The sequence below is a fragment of the Dendropsophus ebraccatus genome, chromosome 3, assembly GCF_027789765.1.
Source record: "Dendropsophus ebraccatus isolate aDenEbr1 chromosome 3, aDenEbr1.pat, whole genome shotgun sequence".
NCBI lineage: Eukaryota > Metazoa > Chordata > Amphibia > Anura > Hylidae > Dendropsophus > Dendropsophus ebraccatus.
Window position 1 is genome coordinate 84817441 of NC_091456.1, and position 23575 is coordinate 84841015.

Below are 23575 nucleotides of genomic sequence, written 5' to 3' on the forward strand. Positions count from 1 at the left end.
CCCATACGCCGCCGGAAAAAACTGACATGTCAGTTTTCTGCGGCCGAAATTCAGTGAATTCAGCCCGCAGAAAGACCTGTCAGTTCACACAGTGAAGCGAGCGGCTCCGGCCGGGAGGGGGAGCAGCACAGGGAAGGGAAGCAGATCCAAGGGGTGGGGGGAAGCAGCACGGGGAGGGGACGGAGAACAGAGAGGGAGAGCACAGGGGCGTGGGGCGCAGAGCATAGGGAGGGAGATCGGAGTGAGGGGAGCGATCTGAGGGGTGGGGGAACGGGCCGGGGGCGAATCAGGCAGTGGCGGCAGGAGGAGGCAACGTGCCGCAGCCTCCTCCCGCCGCCCGATCTCTCCATAGGCCACAAATCTCCCCACAGACGCTCCGGTCGCATTGACCGTGGCATCTATGGGGTTAACTGCCCTTAACTCACTTAGGGACAGAGGGGGGAGGCAGGGAAAGCATGACGTTTGGGAGAAGTCATGTTGCAGTAACTACCTGCTTTACATGATGTTTCCCAAACGTCATTTTGCGGCAAGGGGTTAAAAGTTGTTTTTTAGGACAATAACTGCATCACCTACGAAACGGACCCCAGTACAGATCTTGGATTAAAAGCAGCTATCCAAAGGTGCAAGCAGTTTGGGGGGCAGATTGTGGGTACAGAGTCACTTTTATTTTTTTTAACTTTTTAGTGGAATACACCTTAAGGCTATGTTCACACTACGTATATTTCCGGCCGTAGTTTTTACGCGGCCAGAAATGTGCGGCTGAAACTACGGCCGTGGGAAAAATAGACATGCGGCTGAAAACATACGGTCATTTACTTGGAAATCTGGTTCAACTAAAAATAACAAATAAAATCTTTAGAAAGTGATGCAAACACCTCTGGAATGCATCTGGGAAAGCAGGGAAACAGTTTACATGAATTGCTATTACCGGGGTTTGCGATCCTCTGCAGTAATGCCGATGCCTCTCATGGTTAATATATTTAATTAATAAAACAAATTTTCGTTGTAATAAAGTCCCATTCGTTCTTCAGTAATTAAATTTAAACGATTCCATCATTGTGCAATTAAATATACTGTTAAAATAAATATATATATAAATAAATGTATATTTATATATATATTTATTTTTTGACAGTATATTTACTGGCTAACACTAACCCCCCCATTATTACCCCAGTACCCAATGCCACCAGGGGTACTGGGAAGAGCCGGGTGCCAGTGGTCCCGGAGCGTCAAAATTGGCGCTCCTCGACTGGGGCGGCAGCAGGCTGGTAAGATTTAGGCTGGGGAGGGCCTAAACCAATGGCTCTTCCCACCCTGGTGTTACCAGGCTGCTGTTGCTTGGTTTTTAACCCGGCTGGTTATAAAAATAGGGGGGACCCTATGCGTTTTTTTTTAAATAAATAAATAATTTTTTTTTAAAACGCATAGAATCCCCCCTATTTTTATAACCAGCCGGGTTAAAAAACCAAGCGACAGCAGCCTGGTAACACCAGGGTGGGAAGAGCCATTGGTTTAGGCCCTCCCCAGCCTAAATCTTACCAGCCTACTGCCGCCCCAGTCCAGGAGCGCCAATTTTGACGCTCCGGGACCACTGGCACCCGGCTCTTCCCAGTACCCCTGGTGGCATTGGGTACTGGGGTAATAATGGGGGGTTAGTGTTAGCCATTTTATACCGGCTAACACTAGGCCCCAACTTAGTAATGGATTCCGTCTATTAGACGGCTTCCACTACTAAGTCTATAAAGTAAAGAAATAAAGACAACACACAAGTGAAAACATTTTTTTATTCAAATAAAAACACCCCCACACCACTCATTGACCATTATATTACAAAAAAAACACCAAACAACTGCTGGTCATCGTCGTAGTCCATCGAATCCGACGTAATCCACAGGATACCGATATCGGAAAAACAAAAAGGGAGAAACACACAAACAGGAGCACAACACCCATCATTATGAGCGGTGTTGTGCACCTTACAGTATGCAGCATCTTTACAGATCGCTGCTTACAGTCTGGCCCCCAAGGGGTTAAGGGAGGATGTATTGCATCCCCCTTAACCCCTTGGGGGCCAGACTGATGTCAGACTGCACCCATCCCAGCAAGGAAGGGGTTAAGTGACCCCCCTTCCTTACTGGGATGGGTGCAGTGCTGGGGAGGGGGTGGGGAGATCTTAATACTCACCATCTGATGTCCCGATGTGTCCTCTTCGCTGGTCCGCAGCACAATGAAGTCACTGTACTGCGGACCGGCTCTTTATATGTGCGCTGAGCCGATCAGCCAATCAGCTGAGCGCACATATAATTCAAAATGTTTCTTCTAATAATGCTATTGTGATAATATAATTAGAAGAAACATTTGATGTTTTAATTAAAGTAAAGTGATGATTAGTACAGAAAGCTCTATTTACCGGGATTATGAATTAACGGCTTACTGGAGCTTCCTGTACTAATTAATATTTAATTAATAAAACACATTTTTGTTGTAATAAAATCAGTTTCGTTGTTTAATAATTTAATTTAAACGAATCCATCAATGTGCAATTAAATATACTGTCAAAAAATAAATATATATATAAATATACATTTATATATATTTATTTTAACAGTATATTTAATTGCACAATGATGGATTCGTTAGAATTAAATTATTGAACAACGAAAGGGACTTTATTACAAAAAAAAAATGTGTTTTATTAATTTAATATATTAACGATTAGATGCATCGGCATTCGGCATTATTGCCGGCTATTTTTTAAGTACTCCGTACGGACCACCTGTCAATCCACGGCCGTGAATTTGCACAGTTCCGGCCGCAAACAATGGTCTTGTTAATTTTTTACGGGTCCGTTTACGATCGGGCCGTAGGCTCATACATAGTGTGCACTGTGCAGCCGTATATCGTATACTTTCCAGCGTACGCATCAACCTCAAAACTACGGGTGAATATTCGCGGCTCGCACTACGGCCGTACATATACGTAGTGTGAACATAGCTTTAAGCAGGAAAATAGATATGAGTGTATAAGTATTACACTTTGCAATTCCTCACAAGCATGTACAGTGTTATACCATTGTCTTTCTGCGGGCACAGTGGGTGGCAGCCCTGAAGATCCCATTGATTTCAGTTGACGCTTCAGAGTGGAACCACATTTCTTATGGTTTTCCCTCTCCCGATGAAGTCAGTGGGAGCAGGGATTTTGCGGGTTTTGATGCACAAATTGCTGAAGCTTTTTTTGTCAAAGGCCACACACATTTTACCTGCGTTACATGCTATAAAACATTTTGTCCCAAATAATTTGTATTCCCTAGTCAGCAGCCCTAGGGGTCAATGTGTTGCATTACTGATAAGTTTTACATATATAGTCTATAAAATTTTAAATATCTCCTAACAGTGTAACATAGAATTGCCACAAGCCTTATATAGGATTACAATACCAGAGAGGAGTCACAGGGATTTAACAAGCCTCGCGCGTCATTAATGTACATATGCTCCAAGTGTAAAAAGGACAGTCATCGCCCCACAAATCTTGAATGTTTACAGAGCACATAAGTAAAACCATTATAGTCAGATTCACATATGTGATATAGTGTTTCAGACTGAGATATGATGACAGTTATTGGACATAGCATACGTATAGCAAAGGCTCATGGTCCACTGTCTGGTAATCACTGTGGTAAATGGTTTATAGATGAGATGTAAACCATGAGAATAGCTACCAAATTTAGTCACAACTTTTAATGTGAAGTCTATTTTTTTGGGAGTACAATTTGGAAATACATTTTCTCTACAGATAGCGCAGTTATAGTTATATTATTATTATTATTTTTAATTATTTCATAATGTGATTCTTATTACCATCCTTGATTAGAACATCAAGACAATGATAAATGATGACCAAATAATGCCATGACAGTATTAATAGTGTGGAAACGTGTGCAAAAGTAGTTGCACTGATATAGCAGTTATGTTAGAAACAATACCCAGAGCCACCATGATATTCAGTGATGCAATTGGTGCCTAAAAAATACTGATAGGCACAAAGTATTCCCAAGTCCAGATATTACTGAAATTCTATTTTTCTCAAGTGGTAACAAATTTATTTTCACTGAAAAATTGCCAGAAATTTTATATTATGTATTTTGTCTTTCATTTATTTCCACAATGTGTCATTTCATTACATTCAGATTCCACATTGCCTTTTTTCTTGGCAGAGTCTTTGTTCTTGATTTGTTACATATCCACCATTGATACGAAATCGACTCCACGCTTTAAATATGCCCTTTAATTGTCTCTATTAGGCTCAGCATGTTTCCTACTCACAGCAATTGATCTTTAGGAGCCTTATTTGCTGACATAATTCCAAGACACAACATGTCAATTTTCACACTTACTGCAGCCATGTGGCGACTGTCATAGCTCCCATTGAAAAAAAAAATGGCCATGTTGGCCCCATGACTGCCAAATTGCACCAGTGATTTACCATAGCCCCAACAAGAAAGACCAGCCAGTATTTCAAGTCAGCCTCTGCCATGTAACAGAACCAGACATGGTCCCCACATAACACAGCCACCCATAAGTGGTTACATAATAAAGCTATAAACACCTCCTATAATGCAGAACCCAATACATATGCCATATTATACAACCAGATGTTATTTTCACACAACGGAGCTATATAACAGATACAGCCATAACATTCATACAACATAGAAAGATACAGCTACCACGTGACAGTGACAGCCAAATCTTCTATATAATCAAGCCATATACAGCTCCCACCTAATAAAATTAGCAATACCTTCTATACAACATAGCAAAATACAAGTACCATTTAACAGTCAGACAGTTTTGCCTTCAGACACGTTGATAACTGTAGGCTAATATTTGTATTAAAGCCATTCTGATCCTGGTTTCATGAAGCATTACTAATATAAAAGGACATTAATTGCATTGTTAAATTATGCTTTTCTACATCAAGTAGAATAAAAAATTGAGAATGATTAGAAAATGGAAAGGTTATATGAGGAAAACATACAAGTAGACCAAGGAAAAACATATGTTTTAGGATAGAAAACTTAAAGAGGATGTACCACTAGGTACATCCTCTTGAATTTAACAGACCAATAGATCGGCGCCGTCATGGGGAAGCCGGTGCCGCGGTACGTTTTTTGAACCGCGGCCTGGTTTCCGTGTACCGGGTCGTTCTATCCAGCGGTACCGGGCCGTGCTAAAGCACTGGAGGTTGGCCGGCCCACCCTCAGTGGGAGGGAGTTCCCTCCCCTCTATGGCGCGGCTCGATTAGAATTAATGGAGCCGCGTCATAGAGGGGAGGGAATTCCCTCCCAGTGGGGGCGGGCCGGCCGACCTCCAGTGCTTCAGCACGGCCCGGTACCGCTGGATATAACAGCCTGCGGAATTCCGTGGAGTTTATCCGTGAGAATTCCGTAGTGTGAACCCACCCTTAGAAAAAAAGAGTCAGGCTCAATAGACTTACATTATGAGACCGACTCTTCTCTTCTAATACAGAGGGGAAGTGGACCGTGCTGTAGCGCGTCCTCTCACTCGTTCTCCCGATTAGTATGGCTTAGCATGGCTAAGATTGTGTTTTTATTTCAGTGAAGAAAACAGCCACATTTCCCCACTTACTACCAGAAATCATTGTGTCACACTGCCCGTTGTACTGCCTGGTCACATAACCCCTTCACGTAAATGGAGTCACATTGCAAACCATAAGCTAACACAACCGTCCAGCTTGTACTGTAGGTCGTAATTAAACCTGATTCACTTCTATGTCAAGAGGCTGCACAAAACAGGCAGTGCAACCGGGAATTACAGATTCTTTGTAATATATTTTTAGATATTTTGTGGGGCTTTACGCTGCAATCAATGTCTGTGTCTGGTACTGCAGGTACTTCCATGTCCTGGTGCCTCAAGCACTGCAGCTCACACAGCACTAATCACAGAGGGCCTCCCCTTGTGTATTTCTTGTGTCTCCTAATGCTATTTATATGGGCATTCAAACATACAATACACTGGGGGAGGCTTTACCATTGTTAGTAGTGATTGCTTATCAAGGTAATATGTTTATACTTTACATAGTAAATACCCCAGGCAGGATGGAAAAGTAGCTGAAAATGAGTGACCTGCATTCTTACTTATGTAAAGAGGGCTTTGACATTTTGACAGAGAATGTGCTTCTGTGTGACCTCTTGTTTGTAATGTCAGTGTGGCCTGCCGTCCGTGTGTACATAGTAACATGGCTGCCTACTGGGCAGAATACTGACACATGGAATGTAAACAGAATGGAGGAGTCGTATGACTAAACTCTCACTTTACTGAAATTAGTTTTAGAAGGCGAAGGAAGGATTATCAGTATAGCTAAAGAGCCTTAATGGGGCACTCTGGAGAACAAAAAAATTGTAAAAAAATATTTGCTATACACTCCTTTATTTACTTTGTAATATAATTTCATTAAAATAAATGTATAATCTTTTAATTATGTAATACGTATTATGTTGAGTGCTAGAAAGAAGGGACGACACAGGCCTCTCTTCTGCCATCAACGTTCATGTCAGGAACTGCAGGGCCCCCCTTCCATATTGTTGCCAACTTACACAGCGGCCATTCTTGTAATTAAAAAAGGGTCAAAAAGTGTATTGAACATTGGCGTTGTTCAATACGGCCGTGGAAATAATTGACACTTCAAACTAGGGCCGGACTGCCCATAAGGCAAGTCGGGCAAATGCCAAATGGGCCGGTGTGCTAAGTGAACCAGTCCATGAACAGCTTGATGCCTGGCTTTCCCCCCTCACAGCATCCTCCCTACACTTTACAACATAGCCATCCTTAGCAATCTGCAAGTACAGTCTGCCATGGTATGAGCAGATCTCAGATGGCGGACACAGAGGCCTAGTACAGACCTCCCACCACCCTTCTTAGCCCAGGCCGGCCTCAGCCTTTTAATGTGGACCCTACCTGCACCCTTCCCAGGTCAGGCCCTCCCCAGACCCCTAACGTGGATCATCTCAACGCCCTTCCCAGCCCAGGCCCACCCCAGCCCCATAACGTAGGCCCTCCCAAGCCCCCTAACACGGACCCTCCCGTCGTCCTTGCCAGACCAGGCCCGCCACAGCCCCCTAACGTGGACCCTTCTGTTGCCCTTTCCAGACCAGGCACCCCAGCCCCCTAATGCAGACCCTTCCATAACCCTTCCCAGCCCAGAAACACCCGAGCCCCCTAATGCGGACCCTCCTGTCACCCTTCCCAGTCCAGGCCGGCCCTAGCTTCCTAACGTGGACCCTCCCGGCACCCTTCTCAGCCAAGGCCAGCCTCAGCCCCCTAACAAGGACCATGTGTCTAAGACTCCCTAGGGCTGCATTCAACTTCTTTATCCACCAGTATTCAAATGGCAAGCGATGGCTCTCGGGCATGCTCGAGTCATGTTCATCTCTAATAGTTACCTGTAACCTCAACTCAGCTCCCATTTAAGTGAACAGGAGCAGATCAATGACTGATGACCTATCCTGTGGGTAGCTTATCAGTCTATTTTAACAGAAACACCCCATTAAAAATTGTGTAAAAAAGAAAATCATTAAGGGGGCGTTCACACGTTTTGCAGTAAAATCTGCTGCGTTACTCAGTACCAGTATAGTCTATGGTCCTCCATTCTTGCTGCGGATTTTCATTCCGCTGCGAGAATCTAGTGGCAGCCATGTTTAACTAAGTAGCTGCTGTGGCGGTAAAAATATCCAATGCTTACCCGACTTCGCTCCCCCCAGCATACTCGTGCATGCTCCTCCCTGGGTCCCCACTCACTGACGGCTCAGCCAATCAGTGCGCTGTCCCGCCGCAGCCAGTAATTGGCTGAGCGGGCCCACAGTGAGTGGGGACCCAGCGACCCAAGCATGAGCACGCCGGGGGAATGCAGGCGGGTAAGCATTGGCTGTTTATTATTGTTATAGGTATGGTAGCTCAATAGTTTAGGATGGCTGTTACTACATTCTTGCAGCAGAAAGAACTGACATGTCAATTCTTTCGGTGGAATGCGGAATTAGCCGGCCCATAGAATGGTGTCTATGGAGCCGGCGGAAAGGCGCGCGTCTGTGAGCGCGTACAGCTTGTGGAATTCCGCAGAGTTTATCTGCGAGAATTCCGTAGTGTGAACCCACCCTTACACCGTGTTTGATAAATCTCCCCTCTTGTGTCTAATTGACTTTACAGTGTCATCAGTTTGGGATGTAAATTATAGCTGACAAATTCCTTTTAAATCAGCACTGCCATCTTATAGGTAGGCAACCTGTGCACATTCAAAACGAACATTCACCACCTAGTGGTGGCATCACTGTCCCAAGTTCTGACTAGTTCTATTAGTGTTGGACTTCACTATACTCAGGTGTGTGTGGTCTTAAAGGTTTTGACTCACCCAACTTTCCTGATCAACAAGTCATTCTGTTAGCATAGGGAGTTAAAAGTGGAAAATCAAGGTAATATTGGGTGCAATCTCGCAGAGAGAGCTCCATTACCTACGTAGGATAAGGAAATGTATAAGTATAATGGAAAAACAATAGAATTCAGGACAGGGCAGGCTTTATTCAGGCTTACATCCTTGCCAGCTGGAGACACATGGTCAAATACTCCTTATGTCACCCAGACTTTTATATTATGTTATATTGTTGTTTTAATGGCTAACTATAACATTTATGTTAAGCTGTGATCTACCTGCACATTACAGGACTGTTAATGTACATTACCAGAAGGGAAAACTTTATGAAGCTTATGGGTGAATTAAAGTTATCAAATGTGTTGTATTTTTGGAACGATGTCCTCACCTTTCTTTGGTCTAGCTTCTATTACAAAGCCAGAGAATCAGTGTAAAGGTTAAAGGTCAACTAATGAAACTGAAGAAACAAGTAGGGGAAATAGGTGTAAGCATCGCTTTTTAAATGCTTTAAATAGATATTCAAAAAATATGAAAAACATATAAAAAGAATATAAAATAGTATTAAAAGACAATAGGATTATTTAAAAAGACCATGTAACCATCTAAACCAGTCATGTCAAACTCTGTCCGTGGGCCAATCTAACCCGTGGCGCCATTGTTTTTGGCCCACCAGGCAACCCAGAATTTGGATTACATCTGGGCCACCATGGCTACTCTATAACAAACTATGGGTGAGGGCTGGCTACTATATGAGACTATGGGGAAGGGCTGGCTACTATATGAGACTATGGGGGAGGACTGGCTACTGTATAAGAGACTATGGGGAAGGCCTGGCTACTATATAAGAGACTATGAGGGAGGGCTGGCTACTATATAAGAGACTATGGGGGAGGGCTGGCTACTATATGAGACTATGGGGGAGGCCTGGCTACTATATGATACTGTTGGGGAGGGCTGGCTATTATATGAGACTACAGGGGAGGACTGGCTACTATATGAGACTACAGGGGAGGGCTGGCTACTATATAAGAGACTATGGGGGAGGGCTGGCTACTAAATGAGACTACTGGGGAAGGCTGGGTACTATAAAAGATACTATTGGGGAGGGCTGGCTACTATATGGGACACTTCGGGGGCTGGCTACTATTTGGGCACTATTGGGAGGGCTGACTAATATGTGGGGCAATTTTGGTTGGGTTGGCTACTACATAGGGTAATATTTGGGGGGGGGAGGGTTGGCTATTACATGGGTTAGGGTTTAATCATATCATAGCAATTTATCATGTCATTTATCATAGTGCACATCGCTGGGAGACACACACCACTGACAGCAACAGTAACACCGCACGCTGCTCTGACAGTGCCAGGACCGCCGCATTCGCACTTTAATAATTATAAAGGTTGGCCCGCGACTTTTTCCAATTTTTTAATTTTGGCCCACAGTTTATTTGAGTTTGACACCCCTGATCTAAACTATAGTAAATCATTTAAAGAGTAACTGTCACTAAAAATAATGGCTGACATATCATTAGACATGTCAAAAGATATTGGTCCCACCAGGTCTTACTGCTGAGACTCACTGGGATCAGGAGATACAGCCTGCTCTGACCGTCAAAATAGTCTCATAGACTTTCATTGATGGGCAGAGCAGATTCGAAGATATGGCCATGGAGTGTAGGTGTCGACTGCTGCTGTCTATCCCAGGCTGTATCTCCTGATCAGAGCAGTCACCTACTAATTAATAGCGCTCTCTCCTTGGTTATTTCTCCTGATCCCAGCGGATCTCAGCAGCTTGTTTCTTGATTGGCTGAACCCCTCTGTGCCGATATGCCAGCAGTTGTGGCAGAGCTAAAAGTACAGTCATGCCCAAAAATGTTGAGAATGACACAAATATTATATTTTCACATGATCTGCTGGCCTCTGGTTTTTATGTGTTTGTCAGATGTTTTTATCACATACAGAAATATAATTGCAATCACATTATGAGTAACAAAAGCTTATATTGACAGTTAGAATGAGTTAATGCAGCAAGTCAATATTTGCAGTGTTGACCCTTCTTCTTCAGGACCTCTGCAATTCTCCCTGGCATGCTCTCAATCAACTTCTGGACCAAATCTTGACTGATAGCAGTCCATTTTTGCACAATCAATGCTTTGTCAGATTTTGTTGGTTTTTGTTTGTCCACCCGTCTCTTGATGATTGACCACAAGTTCTAAATGGGATTAAAGGACAACTCTGGTGCTAAGAAAAAAAACAAAAAAACAATCAGAAACAGTTTATATACTTATCATCCCTCCTGAGCTGTTACTGTTTTAATTTTCCATCATCTGCATACCGCCTGATCTCTAGTCCTGGTGTTCATTTTTTCCTTACTTCCGGCCTCGTCATCAGCTGCTCAGCCGCAATTGGCTGAGCACAGTTATGCTCAGCCAATCGCGGGTAAGAAGCCGATGACGCGGCAGAGGGTGGCCGGCATCAGGGACGGCTGCAGCGATTCGGCCGGCCTCCCGAAGATTACGTTGTTGACAGAAGATCGGGGACGGGGACGACGCGCGTCAGGTATGTATGGTACACTACACTTCCGAGTCCACGTGTGGGGGTGGGGGAACACGGGGAAGGGGGCGATTCACATACATAACATACATTACAAAGTTGTATAACTTTGTAATGTGTGTTATTTTGTGAATCATTTCTTAGCGCCGCACTACCCCTTTAAGGGGGCTTCTATGACTAGGTGATCACTGAGTTTATACCAGAGCCATGCTCTAGCAGACAGTGGATTGGCGGGCACCCTACCAATCTGATTTTGATGACCTTTTCTAAGGATATGCCTTTAATATGTTGTAAGTGAAGCATTTTCTCAATTGTTAGCTATTAGCAAACAGCAACATGTAAACAGTAGCAGTGCACATTGTTGTTGTTTGAATCAGTTCCCTGTAAAGCGATTGCAAGCAGCCAATCCATTGAGATGGCAACTTGAGGTCTGTACTAACAATCTGTGTCTGCCATCTGTGATCTGCTCTTACCATGCGGACTGTACTTGTACATTGCTGACAAATCAAATCAGTGCAGTGCTATTGCACTGATGATTGCTTATATAACATGCCTAGGGGGACCAAAAAGTGTAAAAAAAAAAACTTTTTAAAAATGAATTGTCTAAAATAAAAACGATTCTAAATGCTAGAATTGTTTTTCTTTTTTTAAATTCATCCCACAAAATAGAATAATAAGAAATAGAAATCAATAATGATAATGATAATCAATACGCATAAAAACTGCAGATCATGGTGCAAAAAAAGCCATAGACTGCTTCATAAACAGAAAAAAAAAAGTTATAGGGGTCAGAAGAGCATGATTAAATTTCACCATATTGGAAGCCAAGTTCATGGCCATGATAAAGTATCTCCATAATGCCAACACACCAGGTCCCAGTGGCTTTGGTAGAGAATACTATAAAGCCGTGTCCACGCAAATTGTAACCACACTGTTTAACTGGGAAATCTTAAACCACACCAATGTGGCACACATTAAGCTTTTGTTAAAAAACATAAAAGACTCCTTAGATCCAAAGTCATAAATGTTCACATATAAATCAAGATTTAAAGCTACCAGAGTTGTAACTCACAGGTTGAGGTAATTTCTGCCATTCCAGATGGGGCCCTTACAGGTTTTCTTTATTAAGGGACGCTCTGCTGTGGCCAACATCCGAAAGGTCTGCACCGTCTTAGATTTGACGCAACACCAGGTATGACCCGCTGACACCTGAACTGCTGACTTTAGACCAGGCATGGGTAACCTTCGTCCCTCAAGCTGTTGCAAAACTACAATTCCTATCATTCCTGGACAGCCAAAGCATTAGCCTGCTTTAGACCCTGAAAAGGCTTTTGACAATGTTTGGTAGGACTGGCTGTCATTGTTTATGGACAGGTTCGATTTTACTGGCAATTTTTGGAACATTTATAAGCGTTTATATTACTAGAACTACCTTGACACCAAAATGACACCTCTGCAATGAATTTATTTTTTGTCCATTTGCTTCCTAAGGCTGGGTTCACACACAGTATATTTCAGGCAGTATTTGGTCCTCATGTCAGGTCCTCATAGCAACCAAAACCAGGAGTGGATTGAAAGCACAGAAAGGCTATGTTCACATAATGTTGTAATCGAGTGGATGGCCGCCATTTAATGGCAAATATGTGCTGTTATCTTAAAACAACGGCCGTTGTATTGGAATAATGGCAGTTATTTACTGTTATATGGCGGCCATCCACTCAATTTCAACATTGTGTGAACAGAGCCTTTCTGTGTTTTCAATCCACTCCTGGTTTTGGTTGCTATGAGGACCTGACATGAGGACCAAATACTGCCTGAAATATACTGTGTGTGAACCCAGCCTTAATATGAAAATAAGCAACTGTGTATAAAGCCTTCAGTAAAATGTATAGAGAGTGTTTCTTCTCCACCTAGCTGGCTATTCCGATTCTTCTGGTAGCGCCCTGCTGCTGGCTGTGTCAGCTCTACCTGCCCCGTCCCCCCCCCCCCCCCCCCCCTTTTCCAATACTAGAAACAGCAGTAGGGAAGAGGATGCAAATTGTGAGTGTAGAGAATCTACCTTTTGGGGGAGGAAAGATCAAGAAAGTGATTCTATTAGGCTTTTTTTAATATGATAAATTCCATTTTTTCTCTTTTATGCTATTTATATAATGTGAAACTATTCCACAGCACTGAATAAAAATGCTAAATATATTAAACTACCTCAAATTTCCATCACATAATCAAACCTACATAATTCTCACCTTACAGGTCCCTTAAAGAATAAAACCATCGTAAAAATTTAAGAAAATGTTACGTAGGAAGGACTTAGAGAAATATCGGGAAGTGGATGAGGATGAGATCCTAAATAAGTTATCAGAAGAGGAAATAAGAGCCCTGGAAGGAGAACTACAAGAATTAGATCCAGATGTAAGTATCACTATTTATAGTTTATTTGATTTGTGTCTGCTAAATATTGTTTTCCCTGAAACCTCTGTACAAAAATTATTCAATTTCATTTGGGATATAAACTCCCACATATAACATAATTTATGATTATTGTACTAGTAGGCAGAACACGGGCCTGTGAGCAATTGTGTACTGTGAAGTCTTATTGATACTGCCAGTAAGTACCCTTCCTTTGTTCCCAGATTCGTCACATTTTGTATGTCCGAAGTATATACAGTATATGTATTACATATACAGTCATGGCTGAATGTGTTGTTGCTACTCTCCTACTGCTGCTGAAAAGCCAAAGGGGTAGGGGGAGTGGGGATTTCACCACGGCATTGTTGACACACTCCTGTTTGTCAGTGTTGGCACTCAAACACACTATGGGGTAAATTTATCAAAGGGTGTAAAATTTAGTCTGGTGCAAACTGCCCACAGCAACCAATCACAGCTCAGCTTCCTGCTCTGGTGAAAGGAAAGCTGAGCTGTGATTGGTTGCTGTGGCCAGTTTGCACCAGTCTAAATTTTACACCCTTTGATAAATCTCCCCCTATGCTCTTAATTATTTTTTCACTTCTTTAATCATCTATTTATATTCATTATCTCAGTACAGTAGAAAATGTTATGTTTTTTTTTTGTCTTTTTAGAATCAACTATTGCCTGTTGGCTTAAGACAAAAGAACCAGACAAATAAGACACCAACAGGACCCTTCCAGCGAGAAGCCCTGCTAGGACATTTAGAAAAGCAAGCTAAAGAAATGAAAGACAGAGATGATTTGGTGCCTTATACTGGAGAAAAAAAAGGTATGTGTTGTGTCTGCTGGTAAATCTAGTGACAGTAATGTCAAGACATAGCCAAAACTAATATTAAAGTCATTGTGTAGACACTGCTTTTTTGTACAGGGAAGGACATTTTTTGAAGGAATAACTGTATCATACTTTCTGTCCTCAGATTAAGGAAGGTCATGACAGCTAAAAGTTATGTTATGAATGGAGAACAAGCCTCCGCTGCAGCTGTTTAGTCTTTGTAGGATTAACAAGTTAATAAGATTGTGAAGGTTTTTAGTTAAACTTTGAAACTGTTAAATTCATCCTTGTTCTCTGCAGGTTATATTTGGCCCAAATGTAAAGATATCAGTGACAAAAAAGGACTGTCCCTTTGTTCTCTTGTCTGGCAATCATTCAAGCTCTTATAACTCCTCCTTAGAACAAGACAGAAATAGACAGCCTGTAACATTCCAGTCCTTTTCTATGCTGTGTGTCCTGGTGTCTATCTCTTATCCAGAGGATCCCACAGTTCTCATATGATACACGGCTCTTATCTTACTTTTAAAAGCTCTTCAAATGTTTCTAAAATTCTTTAAAGCCTTGGCATTGCTCGTGCCTGTAAAATTGTGTACTGTAAATATTTTTTGCTAAATATCTTTTTTTCTCGTGAGCTACCTAGCAGGCCTGGTTGTCATATCTGTTACTGTGATTCATGTCTCTATAACTGGCTGAGACTTATTGCCTCACCTGTGCATGCAGCTCTAAATATGTCACCTGTGTGTGCAGTGTGGAGATTCTCCCATTCATTTCTATAGGCCAGTCTTCCTTATCCCCCTCCTTTCTTGTACATCTGGCAAGGATGGGAACTTCACTCTAACCTGCCCAGGCACCCAATGTATCTGCTTGTCAAATTTAGGGTAAAACGGTTCAGGCCTTTGGAAGTCTATAGAGGACAGATGGACAGACAGACATTCCTTTCTATTATATAGCTGAGGGCATGTCATATGATTTAGGCCCCATGCATGTCATTAAAGTTTTTCCAGATTTCTTATCAGGAAATTCAGATACATTTCCAGACCCATAGGGGTGGTTGGTGTTTATTTTGTCCCAATAAATTGTGTATGATTTTATGGAAAAGTTGCACTGTCATAGTAAATGCGTCTAAATAAAAAGGTCATAAAAAAGTTGCATTTCCCCCATATGGTTCTAATAGGCATGGACACCCTTTAGGATTTTTCCTGAATGGTATCAGTTTCAGAAATTAGGTAAGGAAAGTATAGATCCTGTCCTATTTTCATCCATAATTCTTTTGGCCATGACCTACCTGTCTCCATAGAATCTTCCAGACAAACACTTTAGGCTCCTCACTCCAGCACCAAACCTACCACTATTTAAACTCCCCATCTGTATTGTATTTACAGATACAATACATATAGTAGTTGGGCCCTTCTCTGTGCCCCTATATAGTGTTAGACCATCTCTGTGCCCATAGAGTAATTAGGACCCTATGTGTATTGGACCTTTATTAAGTATTGGACCAATCTTTGTGCCCCCATATAGTAGTGAGCCCCCTCTGTGCCCTTTTGCAGAAAAAAGTTATTCTTCTTATTGTTTTAATCATCCCTATTAAATTATTCTTACTTTCAGGAAAACCTTGGATTCCCAAAATTAAGCCAGTGGATCCTGTTTTAGAAAGTGTTACTCTTGAACCAGAACTGGAAGAAGCTTTGGCCAATGCCTCTGATGCTGAGCTGTGTGACATTGCAGGTGAGTCTAAGTCTAATAAGTGAAGAGAGAGAACACTATGAAAACAGTTTCATCTAGTTTGAATATTATAGTGCCTACAAATATATAAAATGAAAAGTAAATCTTGTTCCAGCACTTGGTATGAATAAAACATACACATTTATACCATCATGTTAAAAACATGGAAGAACAAAAACACATAAAAACATGCTAATGCATTTCATGCCACAATGGTACTTAGTCATGACATGCGTTTCATTAACAATATCACATTTAAATATCCTCCCCAATAGTTAACCTCATGTTATGCTAGCCTAAGCCACTGAAATGCTGAATAACATAAGAGCACTCTCCCTTTCTGCATGTAGAATTGACAGCAATGTGCATAGTGACATGATTAGTATATACTTGACATGATACATATGGTATACACCAGCAGCAGTGTACAGTAACATCAAAGCCTAGTAATGTATAGCCTGACCTTAAGTAAAAACACATGACAGTGTATATGGTGGAATAATACAGATAGCATATGCCTGCCATGATGAGCATAAAAGCGCAGCACAGGTCACACACAAAGCTTGATATACGTAGCATATAATAGCCTTCCCCCACATTGAATCTCTGACAGCATATTAAATGTCTTTGAAAATCTTTTTGTTACATATCAACTGGTGTCAGAAAGTTATACAGATTTGTATTTTACTTCCATTAAAAAATCTCAAGTCTTTACATACTTATTAGCTCCTGCAGGAAGTGCTGTTTTATTTTCAGTCTAACACAGTGCTCTCTGCTGACATATCTGGCTGAGACATGAACTGTCCAAAGCAGGAGATGTTTTCTATGGGGATTCATAGAAAACCCAGACAGAGTTCCTGTCTTGGCCAGAGATGTCAGCAGAGAGCACCGTGTCATACTGAAAATAAAGCAGCACTTCCTGCATGACATATAGTACCTAATAAGTAAGGGAAGACTTCCGAATTTTTAATACAAGTAAATTACAAATCTGTATAACACTAGTTGATTTAAAACAAAAAAGATTTTCGCTGGACAACCCCTTTAAGATAATCTAAATACAATGAAGTTGTGCCTGCATAAACAGCCATTGCTAGCACATACAACATATTGTACACTGCCTATATCTCAAACTGCACAGGATGTGGGAGGAAAACATTAAAGCATACCTGTAATTAAAAAACACTTTTGACATGTCACAGAGACATGTCAACAGGGCCGATTCTAGCTATTCTGCTGCCTGAGGCGAAAATAAAAATGGCGCCCCCCCCCCCCCACCACACTCTTGATTGACACCAGAATCAATTGTGTATCAACTATTCCCTGCTATCAATAAACATATTTTGTCATTGTGTATTAAGAGGTTCTGCAACAACTGAGGTGTTTTATGAGGTTCTGCAGCAGCTGAGATGTATTAGGAGGTTCATTATACACCTCAGCTGCTGCAGAACCTCATCTTAATACACCTCAGCTGCTGCAGAACCTCATCGTTATACACCTCAGCTATAGATAGATAGATAGGAGATAGATAGATAGGAGATAGATAGATAGATAGATAGATAGGAGATAGATAGATAGGAGATAGATAGGAGATAGATAGATAGATAGATAGATAGATAGATAGATAGATAGATAGATAGGAGATAGATAGATAGGAGATAGATAGATAGATAGGAGATAGATAGGAGATAGATAGATAGGAGATAGATAGATAGATAGATAGATAGATAGGAGATAGATAGATAGGAGATAGATAGATAGATAGATAGATAGGAGATAGATAGATAGGAGATAGATAGGAGATAGATAGGAGATAGATAGATAGATAGATAGATAACAGATAGATAGATAGATAGGAGATAGATAGATAGGAGATAGATAGATAGGAGATAGATAGATAGGAGATAGATAGATAGATAGATAGATAATAAAGAAATCGACTTGCAGCACGTCCAGACTTTAAAGGTGAAAATAGTGAAAATTTATTCCATAAATACAACACAGGAAAATCAGCGACGTTTCGCTCCTCCAATCGGAGCTTTCTCAAGCTAGTGACTAGTCACTAGCTTGAGAAAGCTCCGATTGGAGGAGCGAAACGTCGCTGATTTTCCTGTGTTGTATTTATGGAATAAATTTTCACTATTTTCACCTTTAAAGTCTGGACGTGCTGCAAGTCGATTTCTTTATTATCTGGATTAGACACCTGTGGACCAAGGTGTGGCAGCAGGCACCCAGCAGAACTTTAACCATAGAGTGCCGCGTGAACTTTGTTTTTTCTAGATAGATAGATAGATAGATAACAGATAGATAGGAGATAGATAACAGATAGATAGGAGATAGATAGATAGATAGATAGATAACAGATAGATAGGAGATAGATAGATAGATAGATAGGAGACAGATAGGAGATAGATAGATAGATAGATAGATAGATAGATAGATAGATAGATAGATAGATAGATAGATAGATAGATAGATAGGAGATAGATAGGAGACAGATAGGAGATAGATAGATAGATAGATAGATAGATAGATAGATAGATAGATAGATAGGAGATAGATAGATAGATAGATAGATAGATAGGAGATAGATAGATAGGAGATAGATAGATAGGAGATAGATAGATAGGAGATAGATAGATAGATAGATAGGAGATAGATAGATAGGAGATAGATAGATAGATAGATAGATAGATAGATAGATAGATAGATAGATAGATAGACAGATAGATAGATAGATAGATAACAGATAGATAGGAGATAGATAGACAGATAGATAGATAGATAACAGATAGATAGGAGATAGATAGATAGATAACAGATAGATAGATAGATAACAAATAGGTAGATAGATAGATAACAGATAGATAGATAGATAGATAACAGATAGATAGGAGATAGATAGATAGATAGATAGATAGATAGATAGATAGGAGATAGATAGGAGATAGATAGATAGATAGGAGATAGATAGGAGATAGATAGATAGATAGATAGATAACAGATAGATAGATAGATAGATAACAAATAGGTAGATAGATAGATAACAGATAGATAGGAGACAGATAGATAGATAGATAGATAACAGATAGATAGGAGATAGATAGATAGATAGATAGATAGGAGATAGATAGGAGATAGATAGGAGATAGATAGGAGATAGATAGATAGATAGATAGATGATAGATAGATAACAGATAGATAGATAGAAGATAGATAATAGATAGATAGATAGATAGATAGGAGATAGATAGATAGATAGATAGATAGGAGATAGATAGATAGATAGATAGATAGATAACAGATAGATAGATAGATAGATGACTTAGATGGATAAGGAGATAGATAAGAGAGATAGACCGACAGACAGAAGAAAGAGGACATAGACAGACACAGACAAACAGAGAGGAGAGGATATACATAGGCTTACTTCAAGAACCAGCAGGGATACAGGTGGGCATGGAGGGAGCCAGAGGACGCTGCACAGGAAGGAGGAGGGAGGACACACTCAGGCTGTGCAGGGGTCACAGGTCAGAACACTGACAGGGAAGCACGGCCTGTGTAGAGATGCAGCAGCTACCACATACAGTCGACTGATGACCCCTGCAGAGTGCAGCCCTGTGTGTCAGGGCTGCTGTAGCTTATCTCCCAGGGCCAATTGTGACCACACACTGTCCTGTCCTGTCGGATTCCTGTGAGAGGAGCCGACAGTCTCTAACTGCACAGAGGAGAGAGAAGAATCAGCAGGGACAAAAGATCATGGACTCTGCACAGAATTTCTGAGGAAGAGGGAGGAGGCACACCGTCGGGGCAGAGTGGCCTGCGGTACAGAGAACTTCCCGATGTCCCGATGACCTGTCCAGCACACAGCAGCCGCCCTGTGCACCCCCCCCCCCCCATAAATTATGACTCACTAGGCACAGGAGAGTCTGTAGCAGAGGAAGGACTACAGCATGGTGCTGCAGTGTCCGGCTGCTGCACACTCAGTCACTCATATACCTGCTCTATACGAGGACTTCCGGGTGACCACACTGCTCACTCGCAGAGATGCAGCCCGCTGGTACCTGTGGGGGGCGGTGAGGAGCCGACCAGGTCAGGGATGGAATACTGTTAGGAGGCAGGAGCAGCTGTCATTTTAGTTAAGTTAAACTTAACTAAAATGACAGTGACTGGGAAGATTCTGCCGCCCCCTGCAGGACCGCACAATCTGCCGCCTGAGGCGGAAGCCTCAGTCCGCCTCATGGCAGAAGCGGGCCTGCATGTCAAAGTTTTGATCAGTCGGTGTCTGAGTGTTCAGACTGTTACTCACAGGAGAACCAATGGAGAGATGACAACGCTGCCCTACACTCCTCTCCCCGCTCTGTGTCTGTTTAAGCAGGTCAGCTCTGTAGACTAATTTTATGCTGCTGTCCCGGTCACATGAACGGAGGGAATGCGTTCTGATCGGACGTGACCAAAACTTCTGACATGTCTCTGTGACATGTCAAAAGTTTTTTTTAATGAAAGGTATGCATTAAGTATTATGGAGCCTGATGCCCCAACATGAAACTGTCCACCAAAATGAGGGGAAGATTTAGACAAATGCACCATTGCAGAATGTGAGTAAAGTGGAGGAAGGACAGACTATTCAATTTAGTTGAAAACAGGCACCTAATATGAGATACAGAATGCTAATTATGAAAACTGTTTCCTCTAGTTTAGTGTCTGTGTATATAAACAAAGCTGGAGAATAGAAAATATAAACATTAAAAAATGATTGATCTAACATACAGTAGCAATTAAAGGAACTAATCACCACAAAATCAGACACAGTCAACTAAAGCTTCCAAGTTATCATTCAAGCAGTTGTTGCCTGAATACCTGCTTACAGTGACCATTTACCACCGTCATTTGTTATGCTGGCAACAAGGATCATCCTTATCCTTGGTATCAAATTTTCAAACCACTGACTGACCATGTAAAGCAGTATAAAAGGGTATTAATTAATTGCTACAAAAATAACATTAAGCCCTAATAGAGTCTATTAAAGCTTCCAGCACTGTCTCCAGACACATATCTAATCCCTATTGTAAAAAAAATCTCTACAGTTTGTTTTCAGCCACTCAGAAAGTTGAGACTGGGATTGCCAAAGTCTTAATGTAATTTCAAGTTTAATTACTTTAGCAGAAATGTGACTATTATCTCATGCTGAAATATTGTTGCCTGTGTTTACCAAGCTTAGCTGTAACTCACTGAGAGCTGGATGTCTCATTATGAGAAATGTTCTTGTGGGGTTCAGCATTTGTTACTGTGTAACTATGCCTTAGTGCCTTAACTGGAACTTCAAGAGTTTATAATATACTATTTATCAACATAAGAGCAGATGTGGCCTTCCACTTGGGGGCAGCTTGTGCAAAAGAACCTTAATGTAATTAAAAAAAATATATATTTAAAGGCCAACTCCACCAAAAAAGTTTCTCTTTCAAATCAACTGGTGTCAGAAAGTGCCAGTGATTTGTTATTTACTTCTATTAATATATCTCAAGTCTTCCAGCTACTGTATGTCCTTGACACAGACATACATATATTGGACATACATACAGCAGCTGATAAGTTCTGGAAGACTTGAGATATTTTAATAGATGTAAACTACAAATTTCTGAACCCAGTTGATTTGAAAGAAAAAGATTTTTGCTGGAGTTCAGGGGATGTTACATACAGGGGGGATCTGGCTCATTGGGATATTACCTAAAGGGGAACCTGGCTACTGTGGAAAAACAAGGTGCAGCATGACCCTACCAACTATAGCCAACACATTTCTTGTACTAAACTGTTCCCCTAAAAGGCTATTTCAAAGATTTTTTTTTTTTTTTCAAATAAACTTGTGTCAGAAAGTTATACAGATTTGTAAATTATTTCTACTTAAAAATCTTAAAGGTTTTGTCCCAAAAAAAAGATATTAAACCTTTAAAAAAATGCGTGTGAAATCACCATTATTCAGCAAGAATGATGCTAGAGCAGATGCGACTTAGCCCTGTAGTCTTCTGAGAGGCAATGCATTTGTAATCTCCTAGCACTGTGTCCCTTTCCTGGGATTTCAGAACACAATCAAATTACCTGGAATACAAACTGTTATTACTGCTTTTTGAGATTCTTAGCCAGAAGTCACAGTTGCCATTTGAGCTGTATTGATTTGCTGCTGTTTTTGCTAGTATTGAATTAGCTCAGTCTGTTTATTCTCAAGGTAATGATCTAGATACTGGATATATGATTATCCTGTGGTCTTTTTATAAGTCACTTGCAATCTCATATCAAATGTGTTGTCTCAACTTTTCTTTTATTTATTTTTGTCATTTAAACAAACAGGATAATTTTTTTTTTACTGTAAAAAAAACTGCCGAAGACAGATAAGCAGATGGCTAAAGGTCCAGTATACAGTACATGCTTCCCATAAAAGTCTATGGAGAAGGGAGGGGGGGTGATCAGATAGAGAGAATCAAACAGGGACTGCAAAGAGACAACTCAAGAGATTAAACTAGGTATTGGCTGTCACTCGAGGGATGCTCATTATTTCCCTTTAATTCCCCCAATATATGTGCAGAAAAGCAGAATCCCCTCTTCTGTTTGTGCAGGATATGGGAGCCATTATAGAGGCTAGGCTGTACCCACGAGCTCAGGAGTAGCTGAAAATTAGAGATAAAACCTGTAGAGCAGAAATGTGCTGAAAATTCCAGATACAAATTTATCAAAGTTGTATAATTGCCAGGAATATTGTTACCTCATGTATACTCACATGAAAACTTATCTTGAAATGTTTCCTGAAACAATAGGCATGCTTTAATAATATTTGTAAGATCTCAGTAGCAATGCATTTAAAGATATTTTCCTAATGCTATGAGTTTTTTTTCTCTTTTTCTCATGGCTTTCACATTAACATGATCCAGACAAATATAGCACATCCTCTATGATCTATAATGATCTGTGAAGATTTTTAGTGGAGAATTTCTGCTACATATTTTGGTGCAGGAATGTTGCATATTTTCTGCTTTAGAAATGCCTTAGCTAATTCACCATGGGGGGAGAATCCATAAAAACTCTCTAACAGAAAAACTGTTTGGCTAACCCATGGCAACCAATGACAGCCCTTGTTAGAATATAAAAGTTCTGAGCTTTGATTGATTGCTGTAAGAAAGTCAGACAAAGTTTTGCAGTTAAGAGTATATTAACATGCATCATGCTGTACCAGTTTCCACACTGCAAATTGCGCTGTGAAATCTGCTGAGAATCTGATTACCAATAAAGTCTAGGGCACTCCAGTCTCGTTGCGCCTTTTCAGCATTTTCTTTTATTCCACTGCGAGAATGTAGTGCCATTGTGTCGTAAAACTTCAGAGATTGTGCTGTTGTTAGATAAAAACAAATAAAGATGCCATTCTTACCTCTCCGCACTCATCCGGTGCCCTCCTGTGGTGTTTCTGCTGTCCTCTGCTGACCTCAGCCACTTCTGACAATAACTTGTCTCAGCAGTGACAGCCCACACAGCCAATCACTAGATGTTGCCCTGTCCCCTCATATTCAGTGTTTGGCTGAGCAGGCTGTCACTGAGTGGGGGACCCGGAGACACTGCAGGAGGTCATCAG

At 41.1% G+C, this 23575-nt stretch overlaps 1 protein-coding gene and 1 long non-coding RNA gene across 5 annotated transcripts in view; one reads left to right on the forward strand and one right to left on the reverse strand.

Moving 5' to 3' along the window:
• TMOD1 (tropomodulin 1) overlaps positions 1 to 23575 on the forward strand; it is a 69177-nt gene that overhangs the window by 6861 nt on the left and 38741 nt on the right. For all 4 annotated transcript variants that reach the window (XR_011362156.1, XM_069962114.1, XM_069962115.1 and 1 more), the window contains exons 2-4: positions 13249 to 13407; positions 14076 to 14232; positions 15844 to 15963. Coding sequence is in view for 3 of the 4 variants with exons in the window: in XM_069962114.1 (XP_069818215.1) it covers positions 13288 to 13407; positions 14076 to 14232; positions 15844 to 15963 (397 nt within the window). In the remaining variant the exon portion in view is untranslated. The remainder of the gene's footprint in view (positions 1 to 13248; positions 13408 to 14075; positions 14233 to 15843; positions 15964 to 23575) is intronic.
• Positions 10388 to 20209, reverse strand: LOC138785793 (uncharacterized). Its single transcript, XR_011362157.1, has 3 exons — positions 19388 to 20209; positions 15838 to 15975; positions 10388 to 10686 (listed from the first exon to the last, which is right to left on the reverse strand). It is a non-coding gene; the product is annotated as an uncharacterized lncRNA (long non-coding RNA).